The following is a 22,059-nucleotide window of genomic DNA, read 5'->3' as shown; positions in this document are numbered from 1 at the left end:
TACATTTCTATGAACAGAAATAAGACACAGTTGAGATTTTTGCATGATTAGTTTAATCAGGAACCAAGCATATCCATATTAGATTTAATTAAGTTAAGTATATTAGACATTTTGTCTAAATATTATTTAGTTAATTATGTCTCCAAGTTCAACAATCTTTAGCAAAAATGACAATGCATATGTTTGACAGTTTGTTTCTTAAAGTGATTTAGATGCTGGTTTCCCCATCATATTTTTCTTTGTGTTCAGTTCAGGTTTAAACAGAATAATATAACATTTAGGTGTAAATATACAGAATAGTAGAGCAAAACTGGAGGCCAAAATAGCAAATATCTCCACAGCTATAGTGAATTTTCCAGGTGAACTCACATAAGCTGGAATAAATGTAATCCAAACTGCACAGAATATCAGTATGCTGAATGTAATGAATTTAGCTTCATTGAAATTATCAGGCAGCTTCCTAGCTAGAAAAGCTAAAACAAAGCACAAGAAAGCAAGAACTCCTATATACCCCAACACAGCCCAGAAACCTATAGCTGAGCCCAAGCTACATTCTAATATAATCTTTTCCTTGTAGTAGTTCATGTTTCTGTATGGGAAAGGAGGAGACACTGTTAACCAAAGCACACAGATAAGAATCTGTATGAGAGTGAAGGCGAGTACACTGAGTCTCTGCTGTAGAGGCCCAAACCATTTCATGACATTACTTCCTGGAAGTGTAGCCCTGAAGGCCATTAACACCACTACAGTTTTCCCCAGAACACAGGAGATACAGAGGACAAAGGTGATCCCAAACGCTGTGTGACGCAGCATACAGGACCACTGAGAGGGCCTTCCGATGAAAGTAAGTGAACAGAGGAAGCACAGAGTCAGAGAGAAGAGCAGCAGGAAGCTCAGCTCAGAGTTGTTGGCTTTAACAATGGGAGTGTCCTTTTCTATTAGAAATAAAATAGCTACTAACACAGTTAATGTCGCTCCAAGTAAGGAAAAAAATACCAGTATTATCCCCATGACCTCTGTAAATAAAAGAAACTCGATAACCTTTAACACACATTTATCTCTCTCAGCATTTGACCAATATTCTCCTGGACACTGCTCGCAGTTATATGAATCTGCAAAATAATCATGATTATTCTTATTAGGAAGGAAAATGAAATTTTACTCATGGTTTTATTTGTTAATACCATTAATGAGGAACTGTATCCTAAATAATAAAAGGAGGACACAGAATGTACAATTAACAAATATTCTTTGAAACTTGATCATGCTGAAATTACCTGTCTGGTTACTGATCTCTCCTTCTGCACATGGTATACAGTCATAGCAGCAGACAGGCCTTCCTTTCTGTGCAGCTTTCCTGGTTCCTGGGGGACAGCTCTCACTGCACACAGACCTCGGCTTCTAGTATAAACAATATTTTACAGCTACAAACTTAATTACCATAATTGTTTGTTTACTAATGTTGCATTATATGCAGCTTTAAAGATCTGTAATATTTACTTAAAACACTATATTGGTGCAGATTGTCTCATGTATATTTACCGTTTCGTATATATTCACTGGATCATTTATTTGTACTGTAGAAAATTTGCTTTTTGGAAGAAACTCGTTATATAAAGCTGTAAAGAAAATTATTTAATAAAGAAAAAAAATACCCGATTAGATTATATTCATTTAAGATGTAGGAACAATTTATGTACCTCTCTTCTCTCTCCAGCCCAGATAATATCTTCAGCGTTTAGAACAAATTGTTGTCCAGCTGGCAGAGAGGCATCATAATAGCCCACAACCTTAAATTCCACTTCTCCATTGAATCCTCGTTGCCAGTTCACTACATCATACTTTGCAGCTGTTGCCCCAGTGCTGTCGAACAAAATATGGTCTCCTATATTAGTGTTAAAGTTAACCTTTTTTAGAGACTCAACAACCTGTAAATGTACATGTAACAGAAAACAAGTATTAATTTCATTACATTATCAATCATGGATATTGCCTCTTTTGCTTCTCTTCTTTGTGTTACCTGCCATGGTTGTATTGTTTTGCCTTTCTCACAACCTGAACCTTCTCTGCATCTCAACAGGCTGTGTAGAGAATGTGCCACAGCATAAACTGCATTGTAGATGTTATTTGCATATCTCAGTTCTGATATGTCATTACTATAGTTTTTAAATTGAATCACATCTTCATATTTGCTGCAGTCGATTTTAGTCTGAGAAATTGTTCCTTCTTTATGTAAGCAAGGGAAATCCTTTTGCCAAAATCCATTGACAGCATAATCAGCAAATCCAGCAATTTTTAATTTTCCTACATCAAATCCAATAGATCCGGCCAATATGCTGAAACTTGCTGGCGTTGCTAGGTCAACAGCAGAACTCCATGCTTCGACACCAATCATCTGGTAGCCAGTGGCATTGTTTAAAATTAGGTGATCTATTAGAATGTTCATATCAAAATAGGCAAGAAAAATTATAATTACTTTGGCTGTTCCTTGCTTAATAATATTGGGCACTTTCATGATTTTCTCAGGATTTGAGCGGTCAAACTTCTCAGAGTACTCAACACATATTCCCTCCTCTTTGGCTGCTTTCAGAAAAATGGCCATTCCACTGTTTCCATAGTCATTATCACTGTAGACTGCTCCCACCCAAGTCCAGCCAAAATGCTTGACCAAATATGCCAGAGCTCTACTCTGGTAGTAGTCACTCGCTATGGTTCTGAAGAAAGATGGATACTCTTTTCTGTTGCTCAGACATTCACATGTAGCAGCATGACTTATCTGAAAACAGAATGACAGGTAAAACAATTTGTAAAGCTAATTGTAAATTGACAGGTAAAACAGCATTTTTGCTGCATAATTCAAAGGGTTCAAACATGGAGAGAACATGCTAAACCCTGTACAAAGAGTAGCCCAAGCACAGTATTAAACCTTGGGCTTTGATGTGCCAATGGTACCAGTGCACCACTGTGCCATCCAATAACATATCCATATCATAACATATCATTCAAAAAACCAATAGATATTATGGTTAATAACACACATCTTCAGGGCTCTTAAATAGAATTCCTATAATTTACATCCTCATTTTAATTGTGTAACAAGGTGAAATTGAGCTTCTCTTAAGGCAAAATGATTAGTAAATAGATAACAATAGATGTATAATTGAAGATGTAGACATTTCTATAAATGAATAAAAATCATTTCATGTATATTTCAAGTTTGTTTTGTAACTATTAATTAAATTGGTAAATTACTGATGATTAAAAACATTGCTACTTACAACTGGGATATGAAAAGGTCCTGTAGTTTCTGTGAGTGCTATAGTAGGAGTAGACTCTGACTCTCCTATGATGGCTTGTACTACTGCTTGTCCAGAGCAGCCATCATCTCCTGTTGTATCATGACCAGTCATAAAAGCCATGGCTGCTTTCATAGATAACAAGCTTGAGAGACAATTGTCATAAATCTTGTAACCAATTGAGATATTTGGGAGCAAGCTGTTGCTTCGGTTTATTTCTTCAATTGCAAAAGTTACTGTCTGAGCAAAGCGTAATTCACTGAGGTCACTTCTACAAATATACATAAATATCATATATCAAATTACCTATTTTAAATGAAAGATTATGAATACAGTGCCACACTTTCCAGTAAAACAAACCTAATGCAGATTAAACGTTGAGGTGTTTCAGTATATGTCAGGGACTGCATCTGTGTATCATGATGTATTGCAAATATAGCTCCAATTATCACATCTCCATCTTTAGAAAGCAGAGGAGTTTCTGGGTTTTCCAGAATATGGCAATATTCTCCCTTTGCCTGGTAAAAACAAAATAGTAGTGCAAGGAATAACATCACGAAGTTTATCAACTGCTTTTGCTGGATCAGTCCTCAACCTCTATATTCTTCATATATTTATACACATGCAGTGGAAGTTCTTGGTATTGCCATTTATTATTGACAAATCAGAGAGGTGCTGAGCTTGGTGATGTCATTGAGGGACAGAATGCTACACACGTCTTAATTATGTCTGGTTAAAATGATTTATCATAATCCAAAAAAGTATTTACAGCTACCAATGTTGGCTTGTACATGCTGGGGTTGCATGTGCTGTAAAATTGTGTGTAAAAATCTATTTGCATTGTTGTATTTCTCGCATGTGTTCACTCACCAGTGTGGGAACAGATATTGCTCTTTGGCTTCTTTGGCAAAGATTGTATTGGTATTTCCTTTTGGGGCAGCTGGCCGAGGGGATCTTTTTATCAATAAATGAACTCAATGAGTAATACTATGGCAATACAAATGTGTTTTTGTAGTACTGTGTGTTGTACCATGAAAGGTTTAGCTCCGTTTCACACGGAAGACGATGTTCAACACCTACAGTAGAACCCGAGGCAGAGGTAACGGCAAGTCTCCTCCATGTCAATGTTTCAATCGCTTTCAGCTGATGTCAGACATGCGCACTGAACATTCTCTCCACCGTACATTGACAAGACACGCCCCTTTCTGCTCATTGGCTACACGTTTGTTTTGTTTTTCAACCCGACTCAGTTTTCTGAGTGCACCCCACCTTTAATGCTTCAGATCATCAAACAAATTTAAATATTAGTCAAAGATAACACAAGTAAACACAACATGCTGTTTTTAAATGAAGGTTTTTATTATTAAGGCAAAACAAAATCCAAACTTTTTGTCTGTGTGAAAAAAGTGCACATCTTTGCCATCTGTGCAAAGTTATGGTTCTCAGATTTTACACTCATTACTTGAGCATGTGGGGTAAATCCTCTCCCTTTCATCTGCTTTGGTGACTGCAACAAAAGCAATCCAGTCTCCAAGCAGCACCTTATGCAGGTGTGGTGGAAATTTCTAATCTAAAGATGTTTATAGGCTTTGTCCTTCTATGCCAGGGGCGTCAAACTTAAATTCACAGTTGGCCAAAATATAAAACTGAGATGAAGTCACGGGCCAAACTGAATATTTATTGAAAAATTAACTGCAACTGATATGTAATGTTCAACCGTTTCATATGGAAACAAACTTTAGTTTTGCTTGAACACAGGATTTGGAACAACCAGAGCTTGATATTACATACACATAAGAAATTAAATTTGAAATAAAAGACACATCAGTGGTGTTCATTTCTTATTTTTGTAGAGCCCTGCTAAATTAAGGTCTAATAATAATTTAGGTTGTGTTTTCTTTCACACAAAACAGTTAAAAACTTGTTACTTTAAAACAGATGAAAAATAACTAAGAAAATAAGAAAAATAACTACTGTTGTTAAAAAAATGTGGTGTTGTATTAACCAATGAGGTGGGTTTCTGACTGACCTCTGGATGTCAGAGGGCAGAGTGTGGGGGAAGTAGGAAGTGGAGTGAGAGGAACGGACGACACGAGGTGGCCGACAAACGTGCGCGAATCGCCCGGTCCGGGGAAAATCAGTCTGTAAAGCTGAAACTTGAGTTTGCAGACTGCATACAAAAACACTGAACAGATAAGAGACTGCTAAGTAAAATAAACGTGAATGAACTCTACATAGAGGAGTGCAAGTGTGAAGCCGCCTTCAAACTGCACACGACAAACGGACACGACTGTCGGATTTCGCCCCCTAGTGACAGTCGCACGGAATATGCAATATGATCGTGTAGACGTCAACATGGGAGATAAATTCATTCTCGCGGTCTCGGAAAACCCATTACTAGATGATCGTGACAAAAATCTTCTCCATTAAGGCGCAACTCTTGCACTAAACGGTGATACTCGCCGAGACTTTTTCTCCGAGTCAGGTAGTGTTTTATACACACTGATTTGCAATGTTTTCTTTGGCGTCTCCAGTAAAGGAGAGTAAAAGCAAGAGCCTGTATTCTCCCTCCATTTATCGTGGTGAATGAAGAAATGAATTAATGAAGGAGTAAATACAAACAATCAATGCAACAATAAATCCAGAAAGACCTTGAATAATTTTTGAGGAAACATAGACGCAACATTAAAAATAATACAATATAAATATTAATGCTTTTCAATAATTCTTATCACCTCGCGCACACGAACCTGATAGGACAACATTAGAATACATCACATCCGGTCGGCATATCGGATGCGGTGTAGTCGCACAAGTTCAATTTTTTTAACAGATCCAACGCTCAAAACGGATCCGAAAATTACGGATCCGCAGATGGTCGGCACCTCACGCAGCGACCTTGCGACTCTCCATAGAAAATGAATGACTTCCGGTTTATCGGCGGTCGTTTGTCGTGTGCAGTGTGAAGGCAGCTTTCAGGAGAGACCAAGGCCGCGTGGGGACTTATGCAACTTTGCCTCGTTAACCTCGTCGGATGGGCGATTAGCACAGTGTTTGTTCGTGGATGGACGTCAGTGAAAATCCTATCGGCTGATCGGATTATCGTGTTTTTCTAAGTGGGTGTTTCGTTATTGAGTTTCACGGTTCCATTGGATTTCGTGAGTATTATAAAGTGTACATACATTCACATGAGCTCCAACGAAGTGCACCAACGAGAGACTTAAATCCCAGCTGGGTAAAATATTTCTTTTGTGGGGTTTTGTTCATTTACATTTGTTTGAGTTTATAAATGTTTGTTTATTGTTTATACAGCATAATCTCCTGTGATTTCTTATGGAAAAAAAGAGATTGATAAAAGGAGGACTGTTAGGTGACTTAAGATTTATTTTATTGTGTGGTACAAATGCCCTTTTTTATTATTATCTGTTATCATTAATTATTTTGAGAGAGAGAAGAGAATATTTAAAAGAAACACTGAAGTCTGAAGCCCTAGGTTAAATACAGTAGTTTTGAGTTACTTTGGTAATAAACATATTACACCTTCAGTAAATTTAGATGTGCCTCTCACGTGTAAAGTTATATCCCTAGACATAGTTTGAGCCAGTTAATCAGTGAGAGGGCTACATTTGAATAAATAAAATAAATGATGCCTCTCACTGCATCATTTTAAGTTCCTTTTTGAAGTGGATCTTTTTCAAAAACAAAACAACCAAAAAAAATAATTTCATTCAATGAAAATCCAACTTTTCGATTATTAACAGTTCATGCCTTAGAGTAGAAAAAGTGCATAAAGAAAACATATATTCAAACTCAGTTTGCTACACTCTGATTTACTCTGCACAGTGATCTAAGCCAGATACCTGGCATCTTTTCTTAGATGCAAGTTCATCAATGTCTGGAGTCAGGCTGGATTGAAGGTGTTCATCACTGAGTCAACTCCTGTGAGGTGTTTTGTTCAACTTCATAATAGAGAACAGTTGCTCACATAGATATGTACTGCCGAACATAGAGAGCATGTGATTGGGGCATTGTGTCGAGGAGGAAACATGGAAACTGTGCAGCACCAGCAGAGGCATACTTTGATTTGAGCATGCCACTACACTGGAGTTCAGTTAGCTCCATTTGGAGATTGGTAGGTGCGCTTTCCACGTCGATCGCAAATGGATTAGTGAGCAGTTCAAATCTGCCTTTCTGGGCTTCAAAGTCGGCAAATCGTCGGGAAAACTCGGCGCTGAGTAGGGCCTGAGTTTGACATGTGTTCTATGCTTTTACCTTGTATCAGTAGTGGCTAGAAACTGACATTGTCAGCAGTTGTTTTCTTAGATTATGACAAGGGCAGAAGGGACTGGAGACGAGTTGTTGAAAATTAGGCATAAAAAAACTTTCAGTAAATCTTCTAGTAGGCCTGCTAGCAGACCTTGGCCGGTCCAGATTAGCTTGATCAGGAGATGAGCATGCGGTGATGTTGAGCCAATGATTGATGATGTTTTGCTTTTACATATCTTCTTTACTTGAGTTCTGTCTATATAAAATCTTGATGTAATGAACGATCGTGGCCCTTCATCTCCCATGCTATATGCGGAGTCTTGGGTCCTGCTTCGCAGCTGAACACAATAAATTGTGAAACCTTTTTTTACTCTTGCCCGTGTTTACCAGTGTGATACTTTATACTTTAAAATCTCTTGAACCTCAGAACTTCCACAACACAGGGTAGTGGTAGCTATCTCATTGGCCTTTGTGGCACACTGTGTGGATTTGCCTCTAGCGATTATAGCTTGCTCCACTAAGTGTGTCACCTTGTCCACTACTCTGGCTAGGGACAGCCCCTCCAGCAGATTTGTGCAGTGGCGGGTTGGTCCTTTCGCACACCCTTATCAGGTTATATAACTTAAACCTTTTATACAGAGCTTCAGACACTTTTTATGCGCACCTTTTATACAGAGCATTCCCATAGTGTCAGCCATGATGCAGCGTCTCATTCCCTTCTCAGGGAGCTGGGTTACATATTTAACGTAGTATAGTTTTCCTAGTTCTACTGGAGGGTAGGTATTTACAGCCATACAGCAGACCCCATACAGCTCTGGCACTTAACCAGGCTTTTTATTTTTCAATTAATGTGACCCCTTTGTCTGGGGTCCCAATCAAACCCAGATGCGATCTCTATGATTTCTTTGCTTTTTGCACTTTCCTCTATCTGTATGGACAATCTTCACAGAACCACCTCAGCCATAATTCCACAGGCTCCAGCTCCCATATATGAACCAGTCTAAATAAGTATATTGTGTGAGAATTGTTTCCTAATGCTTGACCTTGTGGTCTTAACTATGAGTCTAGTGTTCCCCTAATGTTCTGATGGAGACCATAGTAGATGCATTTTTAAAGTAAACGATAACCATCCATCACCAGGTGAAACCATATATTGTTTTTTGAAGTGTATACTTTATTTTGTCATCTTCTTATTCTACTTTTGGATTTGCTGTTAGTGGTCACCCTAGCAAATCATCTGTTTCCACCTAACTCTTTCTTCTGCATCCTCTACACTCAAAAAAATTTATTTCATGTCCTCTTTTACCACATTGATAAATCTCCTCTTTGGCCTTTCTTTCTTTTCTTCATGCAGATGCCACAAATAGCACTCTCCTACCGGTCTCCCTAATCACTTCTGCTGTAGTTTCCCAGTCATCTGGAATCTCTTCCTGACCAACCAAAGCCTGCCTCAGCTTCTGTCTGAATTCTGAATTCATTACAACTTCCTTCCACCACTTGGACTTCTTTTCTATCATTCTTCTCCCTGACCACCAAAGACATCCTACTCATCACCATCCGATGCTGCCTGGCTACACTGTCCCATACAGTACCACCATCTTGCAGTAACTAAACTCTCTCAGATTGCCTCGTCTACATAGAATGTACTCTACCTGCATACTCCTACCTCCACTCTTACTGTATATGTAACTATATGTTCCTCTCTCTTGTGGGAATAAGTGTTAACTACAGTCATTTCCATCTGCTTAGCAATTTCAACCACCATCTGTCCTTCTAGGTTCCTTTCCTTAACACCAAAACTGCCCATCACCTTCTCACCACCTCTGTTCCCCTCACCAGGGTAACTCACACCAGAATCTCTCCTTCTCTTCTAACTCAAAGCCTTCTTGTGGAGCGTAACCGCAGACGACATTCAACATTATCCCTTATCCCTTATCTAAATACAAACTAATTACTCTGTCTGACAATCTTTTCATTCTTCACAATCTCATCTTTCAGGATCACTAATACCCCATTTCCCTTCCTATCAATACCATAATAAAACAGTTTGTATATCCCTCCAATACTACATACTTTGCTTCCCTTTCACCTGATCTCTTGCACACACAGTATATCTACCTTCCTTCTCTCCATCATGTCCTCCTATCTTTATCTTCGCCCTGTCATTGTCATTTCCCTGTTAAGAGTCTCAATTCTTGGACATATACTACTACCTATCTTTTCTTTCTGTCTATGAAGCCTTCATCCTCCTCTCCTTCCTCGACCAACAGTGGTCCAAGCCGTCACCCTGGATGTCAACTGCGCGGGTGGCGATCATTGTTAATCAGGCCTCAACCGATCTGGTATGCAATACCCACTGACTATTCGCATCTATTGTGGTTAGATTTTTTTTTTCTGTCATTATACATGTATTTATCTGCTTGTTCAGGAATTGTTGGGTTATGCTAATATAAAATGCGATGATTACTATGAGAAGATAGCACTCTTTTTTTAATTTTTAAACTTCTCTTTTTTCATGGACATTAACATATCACAAACTTGTTTGTGCCAATGAGATAACTGAATTACATTTATGATTATAAACATAGCATATAAGATATATTCTATAGAATAGGGTATATTCAATAGAATATGCTGCATATAGAATATATTTCTATCAAAAGAAATTAGACACAAATTTCAGATTTTTTATGTTTAGTTTAATCAGGTCCCAGGCTTATTTCTACTCATTACTACGCATTAGATTTAATTTAATGACGAAAATCAGATATTTTCTAAATACTAATGAGTTGATTGTTTGACATTATGTGTCCAAGTTCAACATTCTTCAGCAAAATTGGCAATGTATATGTTTAACCAGTTTGCTTTTTAAAGGGGTTTAGATGCCGTTTTACTCATCATGTATTTATTTCCTTGTTTGTTGTTTGCTTGGTTGGGTTGGTGGAATGGAATGTTGGTTTATGCTAATGTGCACTGGGACAAGCACTTGTATTAGATCCATGATTACAAACATGCATATTGCTGAACATAGAGTACATTTCTATGAACAGAAATAAGACACAGTTGAGATTTTTGCATGATTAGTTTAATCAGGTACCAAGCATATCCATAATAGATTTAATTAAATTAAGTATATTAGACATTTTGTAAATATTATTTAGTTAATTATGTCTCCAAGTTCAACAATCTTTAGCAAAAATGACAATGCATATGTTTGACAGTTTGTTTCTTAGAGTGATTTAGATGCCGGTTTCCCCATCATATTTTTCTTTGTGTTCAGTTCAGGTTTAAACAGAATAATATAACATTTAGGTGTAAATATACAGAATAGTAGAGCAAAACTGGAGGCCAAAATAGCAAATATCTCCACAGCTACAGTGTATTTTCCAGGTGAACTCACATAAGCTGGAATAAAAGTAATCCAAACTGCACAGAATATCAGTATGCTGAATGTAATGAATTTAGCTTCATTAAAATTATCAGGCAGCTTCCGAGCTAGAAAAGCTAAAACAAAGCACAGGAAAGCTAGAACTCCTATATACCCCAACACAGCCCAGAAACCTATAGCTGAGCCCAAGCTACATTCTAATATAATCTTTTCCTTGTAGTAGTTCATGTTTTTGTATGGGAAAGGAGGAGAAATTGTCAGCCAAAGCACACAGATAAGAACCTGTATGAGAGTGAAGGCGAGTACACTGAGTCTCTGCTGTAGAGGCCCAAACCATTTCATGACATTACTGCCTGGAAGTGTAGCCCTGAAGGCCACTAACACAACTATTGTTTTCCCCAGAACACAGGAGATACAGAGGACAAAGGTGATCCCAAATGCTGTGTGACGCAGCATACAGGACCACTCAGAGGGCTGACCAATGAAAGTAAGTGAACAGAGGAAGCACAGAGTCAGAGAGAAGAGCAGCAGGAAGCTCAGCTCAGAGTTGTTGGCTTTAACAATAGGAGTGTCTTTTTCTATTAAAAATAAAATAGCTACTAACACAGTTAATGTAGTTCCAAGCAAAGAAAAAAACACCAGTATTATCCCCATGACCTCTGTAAATGAAAGAAACTCTACAACCTTTAAAACACATTTATCTTTGAGAGCATTAGACCAATATTCTTCTGGACACTGCTCACAGTTATTTGAATCTGCAAAATAATTAAGGTTATTATCATTAGGAAGGAAAAATATTTTTATTATGGTTTTATTTATTAATACCATTAATAAGGAACTGTATCCTGAATAATAATATAAGTATACAGAAATTATATTTAACAAATTCTCTTAGAATTTTATTTATGCTGAAATTACCTGTCTGGTTACTGATCTCTCCTTCTGCACATGGTATACAGTCGTAGCAGCAGACAGGCCTTCCTTTCTGTGCAGCTTTCCTGGTTCCTGGAGGACAGCTCTCACTGCACACAGACCTCGGCTTCTAAAATACAATATATTTTGGCTACAACCTTGGAATAGTAAGGTTTTATCTGTTTCTGCCATAACTGCATGTTTAATAATGAAATCTATGCAGGTTTACAGTTTTATACTTGTTATTTGAACCACACCACAGATGTTTCATGTAGAATCCGTGGTACATAAAGGGCTTTATTTATTTATTTATTGATATATTTCAGTTACTTGGAAATTGCAAATAGTTTATTCACCTCTCTTTTCTCTCCAGCCCAGATTATATCTTCATGATTTAGTACAAATTGTTGTCCATCTGGCAGAGAGGCATCATAATAGCCCACAACCTTAAACTCCACTTCACCATTGAGCCCTCGATGCCAGTTCACCACATCATACTTTGCAGCTGTTGCCCCAGTGCTGTCGAGTAAAATATGGTCTCCTATTTTACTGGTAAAATTTACTTTTTGTAGGGACTCAACAACCTTTAAATTAAAAAGAAAACAAGTATAAATTTCAGGATAACATCAGCTGTTGATTTGATCTGCTTTGCTTATCTTCTTTGTGTTACCTGCCATGATTGTATTTTTTTCTCTTTCTCACAACTATTTTCTGTGCATTTCAACAGGCTGTGTAGAGAATGTGCCACAGCATAAATTGCATTGTAGACATTATTTGCATATCTCAGGTCTGTAATATCTTTACTAATGTTTTTAAAGTAAATTATATCTTCATATTTGCTGCAGTAGCTTTCAGTCTGAGAAATCATCTTTCCATCTTTATCCAAGCAAGGAAAATCATTTTGCCAAAATTCATCAAGAGCATAGTCAGCAAACCCAGCAATTTTCAATTTTCCCACATCAAATCCAATAGATCCAGAAAGTACAGTAAAACTTCTTGGTGTTTGTAGGCTGATAGCAGAAATCCATGCAACCCCAATAATCTGGTAGCCAGTGAGATTGTTTAGAATAAGATGTTCTATTAGAATGGTCATATCAAAGTAGGCAAAAAATACAATGATTACTTTGGCTGTGCCTTTCTTAATAATATCAGCAATTTTTTTCATTTTAGAAGGAACTGACCGGTCAAACTTCTCAGAGTACTCAACACATATTCCCTCCTCTTTGGCTGTTTTCAGAAAAATAGCCATTCCATTGTTCCCATAGTCATTATCACTGTTCACAGCTCCCACCCAAGACCAGCCAAAGTGCTTGACCAAATATGCCAGAGCTCTACCCTGGTAGTAGTCACTTGGTATTGTCCTGAAGAAATATGGGTATATTTTTCTGTTGCTCAGACATTCACATGTGGCAGAAGGGCTTACCTGAAGAAAGACAGGAAAAAACCATAAGGCCCATTTGTGTTTCTGTGCCCCTTACACCAAAAGTTCTTCAACTTCCAATGTTCCCAAGAGACAAAAACAAAAGCTTATGTATGGAGTACTATACATCTAATTATATTGTATACCCGTGTAAATGATCTTGATAGGAAGAATAACCCTCAGGATACCTCACACTTGCTCATTGGGGGTAAATACATGTACATACATACATACATACATACATGCTGTGAACTATATACATCTTGAATTTTTATTATATTAATCCTTTATACTTCTCCTTATGTTTACCTTCTGCTCTATGTTTATGTTCTGTAAAGCTGCTTTGAGACAATGTCCATTGTAAAAAGCGCTATACAAATAAACTTGAATTGAATTGAATACCAAAGAAACAAATATTGAGCTTCAATTCTAATTCAAAGAACCTCAGTTCGGAATACTGATAAATAGCAAATAGATTAAATAAATAGGCAATAAATATATAATGCCTCAGATCCAAGAATTGATAATTAAAAAAATAACTAAAAATAAATATGTAATGACTTAATTGATGAAATTTCTTTGTTAATAAAGATCATCATCTCATATGCATATTTAAAGTATATAAAAGCCATTGTTATTAAACAATAATTAAATTATTTGCTCCTTACCACTGGCATCTGAAAAGGTCCTGTAGTTTGTGCGAGTGCTACAGTAGGAGTAGACTCTGATTCTCCTATGATGGCTTGTACTGCTGCTTGTCCAGAGCAGCCATCATCTGCTGTTGTTTCATGACCAGTCATAAAAGCCAAGGCTGCATTCATAGCTAACAAACCTGAGAGACAGTTGTCATAAATCCTGTAACCAACTGTGATATTTGGGAGCAAGCCTTTGTTTCTGTTGATTTCATCAACTGTAAAAGTCACAGACTGAGCAAGGCGTAATTCACCTAGGTCAATGCTACAAATATACATGAAAATCATATGAAATTATTTTTTATGAAATGTAAAGTTATATAACAAATAAATGCAAATTATTACAAAGCACACAATTGTACATTTCCCAAAATCAGTATTATGTTAAAGTGTCCACTATAACAAACCTATTGCAGATTAAAGGTTGAGGTTTTTCAGTGTATGTTAATGACCGCATCTGTGTTTCCTTATGTATTGAAAAGATAGCTCCAATTATCACATCTCCATCTTTAGACAGCAGAGGATTTGCTGGGTTTTCCAGAATATGGCAATATTCTCCTATTACCAGGCTAAGAGAAAAGAGTAGTATTAGGAATAACATCACAAAGTGTTTCCACTGCTTTTGCTGCATTACTCTCAAAAGGATATCTTCATGATGTATTTATGGACATGCTCTGAGTCTTCTGGGTATGACAATTTGGGTTGGACAAATCAAAGAGCTGGTGAGATTTGTGATGTCACTGAAAGACAGAATGCTGCCTGCAACTCTGTTATTTCTGTTATTAATTCGATTAATTCAAAATAACTTTATTTTAGACACTATGTTGGTTTGTATGCTGGGCCTGCATGAACTCTCAAACAGTGTGGCAAAAATGTGTGTTCATTCAATCATTTGTGTGACTCTATTGTGTTCATATAATATTGCTCCTAGGCCACTTTGGTAAAAGCTAGAAGCCTATATATTGTATATTAGTGTCATTACTCAGCCCGGACTTTTGGCCATGTGCTTCTATTTATGTTCCGTTTCACGTGTCTGCCCCACCCTTGTTTACTCCTCCCCTTCTCTGCACACCTGTTCCCTATTGTTATGTCTATTTAACCGTGCCGCATTCCCGATGGCAGTGCGGAATCATCGTCAATGTAACCTTGTCCTTTGTCCTGTTTAGTTTCGTCTTTGATCCTCTTCTGTGTTTATTAAGTTATTAAACCCTATTTATTTGAAGCTATCCTGCGTATGGGTCTGTCTTCCTCCTTCCGGTGCGACAGAATGATTCCGCGCAAACTCGGACCCAGCAGGATAGCTTCCAGCCTGGACTGGCTTATTGCAAGCATATTTACTTTCCTTCTGGATGGTTCTTCCAGTCTTTCTGTTTTCCCCTGGACTGTTTCCTTTTTTTGGTGACATTGCTCCGCATTTTTGGTGAGGGGCGCCACTCCACGTCCGGTTCCCAGGCGGAGCACATCACCTCACTTCTGTTCTACAGACGATGTCACCATCCCGGTTTTGTCTTTTTTTGGGGGGTCCTGCTGCATCGTCCCGCACCTGTTCTGGTGGGGGATGTTGCTTCACTTCCTGGTTTTCCGTGGAATACGTTGCCTCATTTTTGTTCCATGGGGGTGTTGCAGGCCCGTGGCAGAGGATCTTTCCCTCCCTTCCTCCCTGGTCTTTGAGACATGGGTCTGGTCACGGTGTATCGGGGTAGTGTTTGGCCCTTCTTCTCGGCGGTGGACGTAGCTCGGCCCTTCCGCTCGGCTGTGGACATTGCTCGGCCTATCTGCTCAGCTGTGGACGTCGCTCGGCCCTATCTGGCTGCGCCACCATGTGCCTTGCTCCCCCCACCTGCCTCACTGTGTGCCTTGCTCCCCCATCTACCTCGCCGTGTGCGTTGCTCCCCCATCTACCTCGCCGTGTGCCTTGCTCCCCCCACCTGCCTCGCCGTGTGCCTTGCTCCCCCCACCTGCCTCGCCGTGTGCCTTGCTCCCCCCACCTGCCTCGCCGTGTGCCTTGCTCCCCCCACCTGCCTCGCCGTGTGGCTTGCTCCCCCCACCTGCCTCGCCGTGTGGCTTGCTCCCCCCACCTGCCTCGCCGTGTGGCTTGCTCCCCCCACCTGCCTCGCCGTGTGGCTTGCTCCCCCCACCTGCCTCGCCGTGTGGCTTGCTCCCCCCACCTGCCTCGCCGTGTGGCTTGCTCCCCCCACCTGCCTCGCCGTGTGGCTTGCTCCCCCCACCTGCCTCGCCGTGTGGCTTGCTTCCCCCACCTGCCTCGCCGTGTGGCTTGCTTCCCCCACCTGCCTCGCCGTGTGCCTTGCTCCTCCCACCTGCTTCGCCGTGTGCCTTGCTCCCCATCTGACCCCATTTTGTGATATCTGGTAATTTGTCCGTGCCCTTTTTTCTGAGCACATTTTCAATATTGTTTTTGATTTAACAGTTTGACTGTGTTTTGTGGTAAGGACCAGAACTGTTGTGACCCCGTCAGTAATCCTCATGCACATGGATTTTTACTCTGTGTGGGCTGCTTGATGTATGGGAAGCACTTATCAGAATCACTTGTCTTGATTTATCCAATCAGAATTGCTTCAGTCCTCACCCATATCACAAACTCTTCTTTTGTTTCTTTCTACACCATTAACATTTTTTTCACATTGCAAAAGCACAGAAAGTTAATCAGTTTCACTTTTGTAGAGAAGCATTCCAGTATTGTGTTCTTCCTTTCAGTCCCCCATCTGAGTGGACACATCACAGGGTGGTCCAGAATCCTGGCCAATTACCTATTGTAATATTTTTTACTTTTGTTAATACATTAGCAAACAAAACACAAACTTTTTAGGCTTGCATATGGAGGGGCAAATTTCCAGCTTTACATGTCACATTGTTAAATGCTTTGGTTTTATGTTCTGGTTTTCATGTCTTTTATTTTCTAACCTGTTTTGTATCATTTGTTTTTCTTCCCTTGCCCTTATGTTTTCTGGCCTAGTGTATGTGTCATGTTGTGATTGGTTGTTGTTAGTCATGTGTTTCTATTTGTCATTGGTTCCCTGTGTGTATTTAACCATAAGTGTTTGCCAGATTTTTTGTGGAGAGGAAGTGTATAAAGAGAACTCGGTAACTCGACCACATTTCAGTTGTCTGCCATCTTGGCTCTAAGTCAGCGTTTGTTTGAACCCCCACATAGCATTGTGACTAGATCCAAGGAGAGACGAGAACACTCAGCGATGGTTTGGCTCCCTATGTTAGGAAGTGTGCTAGTGGTGGGTTAGTAACAACTGTACCATGGATGCAACTATCATGGGTGAAAGTACTGATGGTGATAGGTATGCACTGGCAGGAGGTATCACGGAAGAGGAAATATAGGAGTAATAATTCTGGAAGCTCTACATTAGGCTTGGAGACTAGTGAAACAAAACAAAAAAACTGTAGGTTTTACTGTAAAGACAAGCATGAGAAAGGAGGATGAAGAAATGGAATGGAAAGTGATGGTAACATTCAAAAGAGAAGGAGTTCATTTTCACCTGGTAAAGCTGAAAAAGCTATTGAAAAAAAGGAAAAAAATAAGTATGCTATGTATATAAGCAACAGAATTGGATCACAAGGTGGAGGATGTATAATATTCATTAAAGATAACTTGGCATATAGAAGAATAAATGTCTCAAATGAACATGAATGTGTAGTTATAGAAATGTGCAGTCCAAGAGGTAATATTAAATTGATAATTTTTTATAATCCATGTAAGAACTTAACAACACAAATATTTCAAGTCATTTTACCAAATGTTGATAGAAGAGAAATATGGTGCAGAGATTTTAATGCTCATAATAGACTTTCAGGAAGTGATCATACATATAAGAATGAAGAAGTAGTTGAAGAATTAATGGACAAGAGATCGCTTGTGTGTGTTAATGATGGAAGTGGTACTAGAGTAGATGTTATAGAAAGAAGTCAGTATCCTGTCTAGACCTTACTTTGTTACTGGAAATTTGAGTAATATTTGTGAATGGAAATTATTTAACAACATCAATACAGGGAGTGATCATTACATGATATTAAGTACATTTATACCTTTGAGCTACATATGCAGGAAGTGTGCAGAATAGAGAGGTGGTGCTTTCATAAAGCAGATTGGGAAAAGTTCAGAGAATGCTGTCTGGAAGCCATTGAAACCATAATGATGGAGGGAGATGTTCATAGATGTACAGAAGCTGTGACATTCTTAGTTATAAATGCTGCAACAATTTGTATTCCAAGAAGTATAGTGAATGGAAAAAAGAAAATAGTTCCATGGTGGAATGATGAATGTAAAAATGCAATTAAAGAAAGAAACTGAAAGTGTCTTTCTTTAAAGTAAAGAAATTAAGAGTTCTAAGGAAGCACTTAAGTCAAGAAAATCAGATAGACTATCAAAGGAAGAGTTTGACAAATATATGTAAAAAAAAAAAATAATGATAGTCTATCTGTGTACACAGCTGAAGTTGTAGCTATAATTCTAGGTTTACAATGGGTAGAAGAAGTAAAACCTCAAAGAGTAATTATATGTTCTGACTCTATCGCAGCACTTTATAGCTTGGATTCAAATGAAACAGCAAGAGATGACCTATTAAACGAAATACTCACGATAATGCTAAGAATAGAAAGACTTGGAATTGATGTACAATTTTGTTGGGCCCCGGCTCATGTTGGTGTAGAGGGCAATGAGAGAGCAGATCTGACTGCAAAAAATGCCCTAAAAATAAAGAATGAGGAAATTATGAAAATCCTATTTGGGAAAGGTGAGGCCAAGTCATTATTAAAAACAGCAATAGAGGAAGCATGGCAGAAAAAATGGGATATAGATAACACAAGGGAGACACTATTATAATATACAAAATGCAATCAAGGTCAAGACAACTAAAGGGAAATGAAGTGATTTTATCAAGATTAAGACTACGACACACTGGATTAAAATCAACCATATTTTTAATGAGAAAATGCAAATCAGTAAATGTGATGCATGAAATATTCCAGAACATGTGGAACATGCCATAATGATGTGTAAAAAAATATAACTTAGAAAGGGAAATATTTAAAGGAAAGATATGAGTTGGGAAAAGAATGGAGTTTGAAAGGGATATTAGGGTTTGGTGAAAAATGTGGGAATGTAATAATTATTTATTTTTCTAAAAGAATTAGAAATATACCATAGAATATAGAATGTTTTTTATTTTTATGTTATTTATTTTTTGTGTAGGTACATTGAAGCCCTGAGGTTGCATATCCTGGTACAGTAGATGGCGGTATGCACCTAAACAAGTTGGTTGCGACCCGCCATATAAACCAAGAAAAGAAAAGTTTTTTTTTTGTGTGGGTTGTTGTCTCTAATGGCTGTTTCATGTGCTCTTGATGCTCATCCTCTTTTGTCATTGTCATTGCCCTTGCCCAAATTACTTTGTGTTATTTTTAAATAAAATATTTTAGCTGCACTTGGATACTCTGCCTCATCTTTCAGCACACATTACAAAAAAAACAACCATATCATGGATCCAGCAGTGAGGATTTTATGCCTTCGTTAGGGGATTCGACAGACAGACTTTGTGGAGGAATTCTGCGGACTTGCTTATAAGGTAAAATTTTATGACATTTTCCAGCTTGGTTTATCGAGTGAAATTTCACTGTTAATGCCTTCACATACCCCACAATGGACCCTGAAACAATGCATAGACTAAGGTTTAGTGGATCTGCTTTTTCTGTGGGTGTCGCGGAAGAGGAACAAGTTGCTAATCTAAAGCCTGCTCACATGCCTGCCATTCCAAAGCTTGCTCACATCATGCCTACCATGCCAAAGCCTGCTCAGGTCATGCCTGTCATGCCGAAGCCTGCTCAGGTCATGCCTGTCATGCCAAAGCCTACTCACGTCATGCCTGCTATGCCAACGCCTGCTCACATCATGCCAACTCTCACTTATGCTATAATGTGAGCACGGAGGTCATTCCTGAGTCTCACATTTGCCATACTGTAACCATGGTCATTCATAAACTTTTGGCTCTGCCTTGGTCTCCTCTTAATATTATTAAATCATCTTTAGGTTAGGTCCCTAAATCAAGTTGGCAGTTATTAGGCCGCTCATTAAGAAACAGAATTTAGATCCCAACGAACTATCAAATTACAGACCTTTTTCTCATCTTCTGTTTAAGTCTAAAATACTAGAAAAGGTTGAGTCTGTTCATCTGAGCTCCTTCTTACAGGAGAACAATATCTTTGAAGAGTTTCAGGCCACATCATAGCACAGAAACTGCACTTGTGAAAGTTACAAACAACTTGTTCCTAGCTTTGGACCAAGACTGCATGTCCCTATTAGTTCTCCATGACCTTAGTGCTGCATTCGACACTATAGATCACAACATTCTCCTAGATCGCTTACAAAATTACACAGGTATTCAGGGACAGGATTTAAGTTGGTTTAGATCATACCTGTCTAATCGACACCATTTTGTAGAATTAAATGGTGAATCCTCCAGTTTTTTGCAATTTAATTATGGGGTCCCTCAAGGATCAGTTCTAGGCAGGCCCGGCTCCAAATATGAGATGAAAGGTGGACCAAGTGATATTCCAGGTGGGCCGGTTGGATTGGGGGGTGGGGGGGTGGGGTTCTTTAATGCTTTTGTCTCTCATGTCTATAGTTTTAATACCATATATTTAAGACAATTGTTAGGGTTGTTTGTTATTGTTGTGTTTGTGTTTTCTTCATTTTTAATATTTTTTTTGTACATATTTTGGAACCATTTAGTAACTTTATATATAAAAAGGGTTAACATGTTTATTTTTACATTCTCTCTTTTTGCATTTGTAATATTGTGACTGATACCAAGCGGCCGTAAAACATCTCTCTCCCTCCAAAAAGAGTTCGGGGGCATGATTTCAGAACTGGCTGGTAAGGATTCGCCCTGTTTAAATCATTCGGGACAGAATTGCTGCATCTTTGAGTGGGTGTATTTGTGCTTTTGACACCATCGGAAGCTGCAGATGAACTCGACCATTTCTCCCACCTCATTGCTGCAAATGGATGAGGAGGTGGTAGCTGTGTCCTGGAGAGCTAAAGTGGTTTTCTTTTGTCCTTTCGGAACAAGAAATCTGTACATGTTGTATTTTATTAGGCTATATATAGTGTGTTAATCAAGTTCACTAACAGTTCTAATAAAGTTAGTGTGACTGTCGTTTATTGCTTTATAAGCATGTCCGTTTACCTCAAAGGTTGCGTGAATGTGAATGAATGAGCTAAGTCTGTCTGTCTGTCTAGGAGGGGAAAAAAAGGGGTTGGGCAGAAATGAGAAAATAACGTATCTCGAGCTGAATTGAATATCGCACCAATTTTGTGATTGGCTGTTATGTGGTGTGGGGCCAGGGTGGGCCAAGCCTCTGATTGGGTGGGCCAGGCCCACTCTGGCCCCCCCATGGAGCTGGGCCTGGTTCTAGGACCTCTATTCCGCATGCTCTGCTTCCTTTATCTGAATAAGACTAAATAAGGATATTGGGTAAATTGTTTGAAAGCTTTTGCATAGTCTTGAGATTGTCAACCAGGCAACAGTGCCCACAAGTGATTGGATGGAGACTACAGAAGATGCATTTTAAAAATTACTTACTATTCATCACCATAACCATGGTGTATAACCATATTTTGTTTGTGAAGTTTATGTTCAATTCTGTCATTATATCTGTATATATTTGCTTGTTTGGTTGGTTGGTTGGATGGACTCTTGGTTCATGCTAATGTGCAGTTTAGCAGTCTTCTCTTTTTTCATGGACATTGACAATTCAAAATTATTTGTGCTGATAAAAACTTTTTATTAGATCCATATTACAAACATGCATGTTGCTGAATACAGAATATATTTCTATGGACAGAAATAAGAAACTAAGGCTCATTTTTGCATGATTGGTTTATTCAGGTCACAAGCATATCCATATCAGATTTAATTAAATAAAGTATACTAAACATATTAGACAATGTTATTTAGTTTTTATATTTGACTTAATGTCTCCAAGATTAACATTCTTCATGAATGTTAAAAAAAAAATGACAATGAAAAGTTTGTTTCTTAAAATGATTTAGATGCT

General features: G+C 38.5%; 2 protein-coding genes across 2 annotated transcripts; both read right to left on the bottom strand.

Annotated features, from left to right (window-relative positions):
- Positions 1 to 198: 198 nt before the first annotated feature.
- LOC132851136 (extracellular calcium-sensing receptor-like) lies at positions 199 to 9,481 on the bottom strand. The gene is made up of 8 exons (XM_060877772.1): positions 9,412 to 9,481; positions 7,985 to 8,166; positions 3,657 to 3,814; positions 3,279 to 3,567; positions 2,021 to 2,776; positions 1,701 to 1,928; positions 1,278 to 1,398; positions 199 to 1,112 (listed from the first exon to the last, which is right to left on the bottom strand). The coding sequence occupies exons 1-8, from the start codon at positions 9,479 to 9,481 to the stop codon at positions 199 to 201; spliced, it is 2,718 nt and encodes a 905-aa protein (XP_060733755.1).
- A 1,304-nt stretch (positions 9,482 to 10,785) lies between these two features.
- LOC132851135 (extracellular calcium-sensing receptor-like) lies at positions 10,786 to 14,103 on the bottom strand. The gene is made up of 5 exons (XM_060877771.1): positions 13,951 to 14,103; positions 12,533 to 13,285; positions 12,219 to 12,446; positions 11,869 to 11,992; positions 10,786 to 11,705 (listed from the first exon to the last, which is right to left on the bottom strand). The coding sequence occupies exons 1-5, from the start codon at positions 14,101 to 14,103 to the stop codon at positions 10,792 to 10,794; spliced, it is 2,172 nt and encodes a 723-aa protein (XP_060733754.1). The 3' UTR covers positions 10,786 to 10,791.
- Positions 14,104 to 22,059: the final 7,956 nt, after the last annotated feature.

The sequence above is a fragment of the Tachysurus vachellii genome, chromosome 9 (assembly GCF_030014155.1).
Source record: "Tachysurus vachellii isolate PV-2020 chromosome 9, HZAU_Pvac_v1, whole genome shotgun sequence".
NCBI lineage: Eukaryota > Metazoa > Chordata > Actinopteri > Siluriformes > Bagridae > Tachysurus > Tachysurus vachellii.
The sequence above is the reverse complement of the archived record's forward strand: the minus strand, read 5'-3'. Positions and strand labels throughout refer to the sequence as shown.

Bases quoted from the DNA above. Each gene is read 5' to 3' on its own strand.
- LOC132851136 (XM_060877772.1), bottom strand. From the start codon at position 9,481: ATGTTGAATGTCGTCTGCGGTTACGCTCCACAAGAAGGCTTTGAGTTA. The intron at 3,815-7,984 runs GTTCAAGAGATT...TGTTTTTACCAG, and splicing joins TGTGTTGTGGAAGTTCTGAG to GCAAAGGGAGAATATTGCCA. The intron at 2,777-3,278 runs GTAAGTAGCAAT...TTCTGTTTTCAG, and splicing joins GACCTTTTCATATCCCAGTT to ATAAGTCATGCTGCTACATG.
- LOC132851135 (XM_060877771.1), bottom strand. From the start codon at position 14,103: ATGAATGCAGCCTTGGCTTTTATGACTGGTCATGAAACAACAGCAGAT. The intron at 12,447-12,532 runs GTAACACAAAGA...TTTAATTTAAAG, and splicing joins AAAAAATACAATCATGGCAG to GTTGTTGAGTCCCTACAAAA. The intron at 11,706-11,868 runs GTAATTTCAGCA...ATTATTTTGCAG, and splicing joins AGAGATCAGTAACCAGACAG to ATTCAAATAACTGTGAGCAG.